The 10450-nt window shown below is 43.6% G+C and overlaps 1 protein-coding gene across 1 annotated transcript in view; it reads right to left on the bottom strand.

Annotated features, from left to right (window-relative positions):
* Positions 1–9383: 9383 nt before the first annotated feature.
* The window catches only part of LOC115985778, an 8600-nt gene continuing 7533 nt past the window's right edge, over positions 9384–10450 (bottom strand). The window contains exons 4-6 of the mRNA XM_031108677.1: positions 10287–10445; positions 9730–9813; positions 9384–9640 (exon numbers count right to left, since the gene is read on the bottom strand). Of these exons, the coding sequence (XP_030964537.1) occupies positions 9602–9640; positions 9730–9813; positions 10287–10445 (282 nt within the window). The 3' untranslated portion in view covers positions 9384–9601. The remainder of the gene's footprint in view (positions 9641–9729; positions 9814–10286; positions 10446–10450) is intronic.

The following is a 10450-nucleotide window of genomic DNA, read 5'->3' as shown; positions in this document are numbered from 1 at the left end:
ATATAATTCAATACACTTATATTCACAATATGCATTTGATACCCTATTCAAGAAAAGCAAAAAGACTCAAAATATTTCTGGTGTAATAATAAAGGAGGCATGGGATGGAATGAATATTAGATGAACATTTATACATGCTGACAAGTCAATCAAAGTCTTCTACGTTTCTTTCAATTTCTTCTTCTTCTTCTTCTTCTTTTTTTTAATTTTTTTTAAGAGAAAGTCAACCAAAGTCCTATTGAGTCATGAAAGGTATAAGTCTACATTGATATTGCAGCTTTATATTCAACCATGAGTTGTACATGGTCTTCGTCAAATATTCTAATTTGTTAATAAATAAATGGTATTTTCAAGAATCATTCATTAGCCAAAGTTGGTGAAAAACTATTAATGACCCCCTATTTTGGAAAGATAGAAGTTTTTTTGCATTTTTAACAATACCACAAGAGCAGTGTTATGTGACAATATTTTCACAATAAGAATAAATTAAAATTCGTAAGTTGTTAATAGTTATAATTTTTTTTTCGAAATATAATTACAATATGTTGCTAATTCTGCAGTTCAAACTATTTTCTCCTTAAACCCTCAAACAATTTGTGCATGGAGATGTCAATTCAACTACAAGACCTTTGGCAATTCTAATTTGAATATGTCATTGAAATTAATTTTTTGACATAACAGCTAGTAACAATCCATTGCTTAAAATTTGTTATAAGCATTGTGAATTTTTCAGAGTCCAAATTTGATTAAGATGTGGAGGTAAAGAGGGGGTTCATAGGACATCCTTATTGAATTTAAAAATGTAATGTTACAAAAAATAAAAACTATAATCAATAATATAACCTTGACAGCTCTGAGCTCACACAACACCATGCCAATAATTTATAATATCATGCCAGAAAACCAAATAACCTCTTATCTTCTAGCCACGTACACTATCAATTCTTGTTAGGCAATTGTATAAAATTAGGGTTGTAAAAGAGTCGAGCTTTGTCGAGTAGTGCATGTTCAAGCTTAGCTTGTCAGGAAAAGTCAAAATCTTGAGCTTGTGACAAGCCTAAAAATAGTGCTTAAGCTTGAGCTCGTGGGAAAGCCAAAAAGCTAAAGCTTGAGCTTGGCTTGGCTTGACTTGATTAATTAGTCAAGCCAAACTCAAGCTTAATATCAAGCTCAAGCTCGAGCTCGGGTCAAGTTTGTGAGCTTGAAATCTAAAAAAATTACATTATTAAATGCTTAAATCTCTAATGTAAGGACACGATTCGTAACGAACCGTAGCGGTGTGGGGTTCGCACGTAAAAAGGCCCAAAACAATATCATTTGTAGAGTGTGGGTTTAGAAGGCTAGGCCTTAGTTACCAGGTGGTGGGTTTTTCATGGTATTCATGCGTGTCTAGGTTATCTTCACCCATGGAGTCTTTCTCCTGGAGGTGGGCTGGGAGGCTATGGTTTTTGGCCATTTTTCCCAGCCCCCTCCTTGGTGCACTTACCTTTTTATTATATAGTCCGTCTTGGTTAATCCTGGCCCTCCACTTGTAGGCCAGGCAGGAGCTTATTTTCTGTATCCATCCCATCAACCATCCCATCTCACTTTTTACTAGTTGCGAAGATCGAAGTTTACACCGTCCCAACGTCTTTTCTCATTAATCGGATCTGGGTGTTGGCAGATGCATTTAATACGAAGGGGACGCGTCATCCTTGATCCAATCCTACACCCTGCTTCCCTATAGGCCCCCTTCTACTTACATCCCCTTCAGGGGACTGTCTGGGGATAGCCTCTACCAAGATGTTGATCGTCCCATCGAAGTTCTGGAGCGCCGAGGACAGGGTAGCTTCTCAGCCGTTCCCCTGGACTCCCCGGCCATCGACAATTCGTCCTCGGCAAGATACCTCCTCGGCACGGGCCCTGGGCCCAGATAGAGTTTGGGCTGGATTGTAGACCTCTCGGACCCACAATAGCCCCTCAAAATCCTGCTATCTGTCTCCTCGGACGGATAGGAGGGTTTTGATGATATCAGAGATCTGCCAATGCCTATCAATCCTTGTCATCTATCGATTCCCGAGGTTTTTCACCTGCCCAAGGCACGTTCCTAGTGCCCTTGGAAGGCGAAACGTGGCCTCATTAAATACGGGCGGCTCTGTGCTTCCCACGTTTAACGGTGTGATGGAAATCGAACGGTGGTGATCTCCTGGCCTCTTTGGGCGGGAAAAGGGCGTGCAGTTACCCTAGAAAGTATAAAAGATTTTTTGGAGATGGATCCGTCTCTTCAGTTTTGCACTTAAGAGTTTTAGTGCGTGTATCCTGGGTTCATCTGAACTTCCGCCCTAATTCAAGTTCATCTGAACTTCCGCCCTAATTCAAGTCTCTCTCAAGCACATAAAGCCTATCCGAAGCGTAATTCTTCTTTTATGTAAGTTTCCTACCTCCATTAACTCGTGCTTTTTCTTTTCTGAGTTTATTTCTCTTTGGTTCCCTTTCTTTCCCGTCGCGGGTTTAGGTTTGTTTTAGTAAATGACAAAGACGACTAAATTGAGATTGAGGAAGTTGGTCGATACTGAAGAGGCGATGAATAAGTTCATCGTTGATTACAGGATTCCCCCCAACATAAGCCTGGAGCACTGTAAGATGGGGGAATGGCACTATAAGAGGGGAACAGGCGCGGTGGTAATTCCCGTCCTCGCCTTTGTTGAGGGAGGCATGAGAACCCCTATGGGGCCAGTGACGAGGGGTTATCTCAGACATTTCCGTTTAGCCCCCACCCAATGTGCCGGCAACATTTTTAGGATTCTGGGGTGCGTGGACGCTTTAAATGAGAAGATGGGGTTAAGACTGACCCATCATGACGTGAACTGGTGCTATAACCTCCAAAAATTGAAAGGGAAAACCTACTACATGAGGTCGAGGGACGACAGGGTTCGGTTGATCCAGTGCCTCCCTGACTCCAATAAGGGACTGAACAAGGACTTCCTTATCGTCTCTGGGGAATGGCACGATGGCGATCCATGCCCCGTAGTAGAAGGAGAACCAGGTGGGGTACCGGGAATGGAAGGAAGATAACCCTTTACGCCATTCTAATCTAATGTTGTTCGATAACTAACCATGCATATGTGTTTGCTTTTGTTTTTTTTGCAGATGAACACGCCTACACACGACATTTTCACTTAGTCAATCGGGCAGATTTGGAGACCGTTTTACAAGCGGCGGTGTTTGTGAATGACAGTGATGGCCAAGTCCGAGCAGCTCACAAAATACTAGAGTACCCTCCTGTTCAAAAGTCATTTGGGGACGCAAAGCACGTGATCAGTGCCCGCCGTCCTTGGCTTTCCAAAATTACCGTAGTTGAGAAGGGATTTCTAATCTCTCAGGAGCCAGCTGTCCCCGAGAACGTTCCCCAGGTGGGCCCCTCCTCGTCTCATCAAGCAGCAGAGGACGAAGGTGAGCCAGATCAACCGGAGGAAGGGTTCGGGATATTTGACTTAGTCTACCAATCCGAGGACCCTCCTGGTGACATAGGTGACCCAGCCTTGTCCGAGGCAGAATTGTCGTTAATAGGCGCCTCTTCTCAAGCCGAGATGGGAGTCAAGCGAATACCTTTGACCCCCCTTCTCCAACTCCTCGAGGACCAACCAAGGAAGGATACCCAGGAGACACCACAACCCAATGCTCCTCCTCCACCACCTCGGCCCCTTACAATCCAAACCAGGTCATCCTCCACCAAGTCCCAGCCACAATCCACCCGCCCCGAACCTCCCACTTCCTCCCAACCAGTTCGGCCTCCTCAACCTGAAGGTGCTGATTCCAAGAGAAAGAGGAGTCCCAAGGGCAAGGACATTGTGGACGAGGGAAAATCCCAACCTCCTAAGGAGAAGGATGAGACTCCGCGCACAAAACAACTGAAGATCGGACCCCAAGGCAAGGGCAAAGGAACCGAAGTTCAAACTTCTCAAGGCAAGGGAAAAGGAATTGATTCCCAGTCCCTACCGAGCGCCTGACTTCCTGCCCCAATGCTTCACGGGGGTCCATTACTGGAGACGGCCTCTCTGAGGGACCTTGGAGACGGCGAGGGTGGCTATGTGGCAGATGTATTAGGGAGAACCATGTTACTCCCTAATGACATGGATGAGCTGAGGAGAATGAGGATGCAGGAGGTTTTTCTTAGTACTAAGAGATACTTGGGCATGGTAAGATTTTTTGAAACCTAACACTTTATTAACTCTTGTCACCGGTTTGTCACTCACTACACGCTCATCTTTCTTGACAGGCTCTCCAGGCAACCTATAGGATGGAGGAAGAAGTGCATGACAGGAGTAAGGCAGCCGAGAACGAGCGCAAGAAGCGCATAACGACCTCGAAGACTCTCGAAACTTCTGAAAATGAACTTGCCAAAGTCAAGGAAGACTTAACAATAACTACCCGTGAGAGGGATAACGTCTCGGCGGGCCTTGCTAGCGCCCAAAAACAGGCCAAGGACCAAACAAAGCGTGCACTTGAAGCCGATGACCAGTTGCGAATAGCCAAAGACCTGATCGAGGATTTAAATAAGCAGCTGGCCGCGGCTGTGCATGAAAAGGGAGTGGCAGAATATGCCCGTGATGAAGCCCAAAGGGCAAAGCAGGAGGCCGAGTTTGCCAGGAATGATGCAGAGGCTGCCAAGAATACGGCCGAGGATGATGGTTACAACATGGGAGTAGCCGATACCCAGGCCACCCTTAAGGCGCAGATTCCTGGAGTGTGTAGGTTTTATTGCTCCCAAATTTGGGAAGAAGCATTGAAGCGAGCTGGGGTGGATGCGTCATCTGATTTGTGGAAGGCGGAGAGCATATTCTAACCGGCGGCCATCCGCGAGGATACTTCTACCAGCTCCGCGGCTACGTGTGATCAACCCGAGAAAGAGATCACCCCGTCGGAAGACTTGCAGGCCAGCGGTTCTTCCAGCAAGGCGCCCAAAGAAGGAGAACTTCAGGATGTGATAGTGATATCCCAGCATACGGATTCTGAGGCACCTAAAGAGGTTACTGAGCCCGTGGTTGGCATTCAGGTGTCTAGTACAGAGGAGCCAACCACACTTGCACAGCCGCCACAGGCCATTCCCCTTGCTGTGGTCCCTCAGAGTACCAGTGCTGGTCCTGTTCAGCCTTCCCCGGAAGGGACCATCCTTCCAGGCATCGAAGCTGATCCTGTTCCCTCCTTTCAGGACGTGACCGACAAAAAAGCAGAAAAGTAGAAGTCTTGGCTAGGCTTTTGTATTCATTTCTATTTGAACGATTAACTTGTTTCTTCTTATTTCAAAAACTTCCTAGTTTATTGATGATTTGCAAGCATTTGAACATGTATATATAAAATCCTGTTTTTCCTTTTTCCTTCTGGTTACATCGTTAGCCGCCCTCGTTGATACGCACTATTTGTTTATGAATTCTGCGCTGATTCATTTTAACATGTACGAATGCCTATGCATGCAATACATTTATCATCATGTTCCCCAGACCCTAATTTACTTGCACCCATAGAGGCTTTAGACTCATTTCTAACCTTCGTTTTACGAAGATATAGGCACCATTTTCGACGTCACGCATAGTAGCTAAGTCTTGCTGATCCCAATTTCCTCATCCAAGTAGTTGGTTTCCCCATAGGCTATGCAATGCCTTGGTTCTGTCCAAAACCTAGTTTTCCTCATCCAAGTAGTTGGTTTCACCATAGGCTTGAGTCCGAGGACCATGCAATGCCTTGGTTCTGTCCAAAACCTAGTTTTCCTCATCCAAGTAGTTGGTTTCCCTATAGGCTTGAGTCCGTGGCCATGGCAATTGCCCTGGTTCTGTCCAAAACCTAGTTTTCCTCATCCAAGTAGTTGGTTTCCCCATAGGCTTGAGTCCGTGGACCATGCAATGCCCTGGTTCTGTCCAAAACCTAGTTTTCCTCATCCAGGTAGTTGGTTTCCCCATAGGCTTTGAGTCCGTGGACTATGCAATGCCCTTGTTCTGTCCAAAACCTAATTTTCCTCATCCAAGTAGTTGGTTTCCCCATAGGCTTGAGTCCGTGGACCATGCAAATGCCTTGGTTCTATCCAAAAACCTAGTTTTCCCTCATCAGTAGTTGTTTCCCATAGGCTTTTGAGTCGAGGACCATGCAATGCCTTGGTTCTGTCCAAAGCAGTAGTTTTCCTCATCCAAGTAGTTGGTTTCCCCATAGGCCTTGAGTCTGTGGACCATAGCAATGCCCTTTGATTCTGTCCAAAACCTAGTTTTCCTCATCCAAGTAGTTGGTTTCCCCATAGGCTTGAGTTCGAGGACTATGCAACGCCTTGGTTCTGTCCAAAACCTAGTTTTCCTCATCCAAGTAGTTGGTTTCCCCATAAGCTTGAGTTCGTGGACCATGCAATGCCTTGGTTCTGTCCAAAACCTAGTTTTCCTCATCCAAGTAGTTGGTTTCCCCATAGGCTTGAGTCCGAGGACTATGCAATGCCTTGGTTCTGTCCAAAACCTAGTTTTCCTCATCCAAGTAGTTGGTTTCCCCATAGGCTTGAGTCTGTGGACCATGCAATGCCTTGATTCTGTCCAAAACCTAGTTTTCCTCATCCAAGTAGTTGGTTTCCCCATAGGCTTGAGTCCGAGGACTATGCAATGCCTTGGTTCTGTCCAAAACCTAGTTTTCCTCATCCAAGTAGTTGGTTTCCCCATAGGCTTGAGTCCGAGGACTATGCAATGCCTTAGTTCTGTCCAAAACCTAGTTTTCTCTTTGCGTGGGACCTTGGCTTTGGGGGAGTTAGCTCCTCAGCCAAGCCCCTAGAGTTTATCCATACAATTAACGTTACCAAGCGCCTAGTTTGCTCTTTACGAGGGACTTTGGCTTTAGGGGAGTTAGCTTCTCAGCCAAGCCCCTAGTCAAGAAACGTAGCCCCTAGCAGGACTTTATACTAGAACTCTATAACCAACGGTTAGAAATAACAAAGGAACTCTCTCTACCCACCGCCTATGCCAACACACAAACCTTTCCCACAAACGGCGCCAATTGTAAGGACACGATTCGTGGCGGACCGTAACAGTGTCGGGTTCGCACGTAAAAGGGCCCAAACAATATCATTTGTAGAGCGTGGGTTTGAAAGGCTAGGCCTTGATCGACAGGCGGTGGGTTTTTCGTGGTGTTCATACAAGGTTCGATTTTCCTTCACCCCTGGAATCTTTCTCCTGGAGATGGGCTGGGAGGCTCTCGTTTTTGGCCATTTTTCCCAGCCCCTTGCTTGATGCACCTACCTTTTTATTATATAGTCCGTCTTGGTTAATCCTGGCCCTTCACTTGTAGGTCAGGCAGGGGCTTATTTCTGTATCCATCCCATCAACAGTCCCGTCTTACTTTCTACTAGTTGCGAAGATCGAAGTTTACACCGTCCCAACGTCTTTTCTCATTAATCGGATCTGGGTGTTGGCAGATGCATTTAATGCGGAGGGGACGCATCTTCCTTGATCCAATCCTACACCCTGCTTCCCTATGGGCCCCCTTCCACTTACATCCCCTTCAGGAGACTGCTTGGGGATAGCCTCCACCAAGACGTTGATCTTCCCATCGAAGTTCTGGAGTGCCGAGGACAAGGTAGCTTCTCAGCCGTTCCCCTTAACTCCCCGGCCATCGACCATTCGTCCTCAGCAAGAGACCTCCTCAGCATGGGCCCTGGGCCCAGATAGAGCTTGGGCCGGATTGTAAACTTCCTGGACCCACAATAGTATTCATAAAGAGAAAAATGTGTTTGGTAATGTGTTTCAAATAGTATATTTTGGTGTTAAAAATATAAGTTGTGTGATTGGTATGTGTGTGTGTGTATGTGTGTGTTTTTTTTTTTTAAATTTTTTTTTTTAAAGTTGACAACAGTACTGTTTTAAATTGAGATGCCACAGTGCATTGACGGGTGGGAAAGAAGAGACCACCTACACAGATGCGTGGGAGAGAAGAGTGAGAGTTTACTATCAGGTGGGCTTAGAGTGTTTCACTCTCTACGATAAGGGAAATTATTGTGTACTCCTTTTTTTAAAAAGCTGACAACGCTACTGTTTTAAATTGAGATGCCACAGTGCACTAACATGTGGGAGAGAAGAGATCATCTGCACAAATGTGTGGGAGAGGAGTGAAAGCTTACTGTCAGGTGGGCCTAGAGTGTTTCACTCTCTACGGTAAGGGAAATTATTGTGTACTCCTAGAGTACCATATATGCGTACTCCCTCTCTCACATGAATGGTGGGTTTCACTAATTAAATTCATGGTGAGACCCATTATTCATAATTAGTGAGACCCATCATTCATGTGAGAGGGGGACTACGCATTTATGGTATTTCAGAAGTACACAATAATTTTCCCTACGCTAATATGTCAAACATAAACTCAAACAATACTTGTTCTGAATCACTTACCAAACACATAGTTCAGCATGAGACCCACCTATTTGGATGTTTAAACCGCAAATAACGTTGCTAAAGTGTGTGTAACAAACAAGGCCTTATTTTACCATTTCCTAACAAAGATAATGTTATGACTTGTTTGAGTGCTTGACATAAGGGAGAAATGGGCCTTAGGAGGCTCAAAATTCAATGGCATCTTTTTTGCTAATAATTCCGAGAAACTAAAAACTTAGGCTTGATTTTGTCACGACGGTCACTTTACAAGTATAAGTGCTTACGAGGTATGAAGAGTAAGAGGTCAGGATTTAAGTCTTCAAGAAGAAGTTTCACACACATATATATTTAGATTAAACTAAAGTATATTTTTATTTTTAAAAAAAAAAAAAAAAAAAAAAAAAAAAAAAAAAAAAAAAAAACCTTGGACTTGATTTTGTTTTGATGGAAAATGTTTTGCCACAAAAATATTGAAAAGCAAAGTGATGACACTATTAGCCAAGGAATTTGTTTGCAGTTCTGTGCGTAACCCCATTCTAACATGAAAATCCCTTTTCAGGACAAGAAACATGAAGCATGCATGGAAGACTCAGGATTTTCACGGATTTGGGATATTTATTTTAACATTTCCTAACAAAAATAACGTTATGACTTGTTTCAATGATTGACATCAGGGAAGAATGGGCCTTAGGAGGCTCAAAATTCAATGGCATCTTTTTTGCTAACAATTCCGGAAAATTAAAAACCTGGGCTTGAATTTGTTTATTAAGTGTGAAGGGAAAAGGTCAAGGAAACTCACACACATATATACTTAAATTAGACTAAAATAGAATTTTTATCTTGTAAACAAAAAAAAAAAAAAAAAAAGACTTGATTTTGTTTTGATGGAAAATATTTTGCCACAAAAATATTGGAAAGCACAGTGATGACACTATTAGCCAAGGAATTGGTTTGCAGCTCTGCGCGTGACCCAATTCTAACATGAAAGTATCCATAGAAGACTCAGGAAAAAAAACCCACCACAAACACTACAATTTTACTATTTTTCATCTTGTAAAATATCATCTGAATCCATAGTTTAGCCAACAGGTCATATGAACAGAGTCAACCATTCTAACCCTCAGGAACCAGAGGATTAAAGGGGGAGAAAAAGTTCCAACAACATTAAAATGAGAAAGCCAGGTTGAGTTATAGCTGCCAAAAAGGATCAACAGAATCCGTCCCATTTATGCTAACTTTGCCCTCGAAAAGTCCATCTCCGGATGCTGCGGGAAATCAAAGATTAATTATCAGGAGATTTTACCAATTACTTTCGTGATGGGGGAATTCAACAATCAAAAGCTCAAGTATTTACCTCAGCCATAAATTTCTTCAGAATCTCCTGTTTCTGCAACTCATCACTGCTTGGAAGCCCCATGGTCTTCTGCCTCTGATCAAACTGTACATTAAGTGCAAGAAACTCAAGTCATTAACCAATTATTCATAGCAGAACACAAAAACATGAACCAGAACATTTGCTGATGAAGGACAAAAAATAGAGATAAAGAATGTCAAAACAAGATCTAATAACGCAGCAACAGAACACAGGCTCTATCTTACACGCTAGCTAGAGTCTGAGAACACACTGAGAGAGAGAGAGAGAGAGAGAGAGCAAACAGAAGACTTAGACAGAAACTTGGGGGAAAAAATCTTAGATCTTCACTGTGAACAAGAGAGACTAGAGCTACATTTGTGGATGCAGCCCTAAAAAATAATCCAGAACCTCAATATGAATAAAACCGTGGGGATATTACTGCAAGCAACTAAGGCTAGATTAGAGCATGGAGTCTGAGTTCACACATGGAGAGGATGGGCAAGATGGTAAATTGGCAACCAAAGTGTAAAGCATAAAATACAACATCAACGATTTACCATCATCTTTTCAACAGTCTGCCTTGTTTCTGGATCCAGGTCTGATAGTTTGCTGGACTCAGGTTCGACCTTCTGAGTATCGATTTCAGGATCACCTTTCACAATAGATTTCCACCACTCCATTTTGTCGTGCTTGGTTAAAAGAATAGAGATGGCACTCTGAT

The sequence above is a fragment of the Quercus lobata genome, chromosome 4 (assembly GCF_001633185.2).
Source record: "Quercus lobata isolate SW786 chromosome 4, ValleyOak3.0 Primary Assembly, whole genome shotgun sequence".
Classification (NCBI taxonomy): Eukaryota; Viridiplantae; Streptophyta; class Magnoliopsida; order Fagales; family Fagaceae; genus Quercus; species Quercus lobata.
Note: the sequence above shows the minus strand (reverse complement) of the source record. Positions and strands in the feature narration are given on the sequence as shown.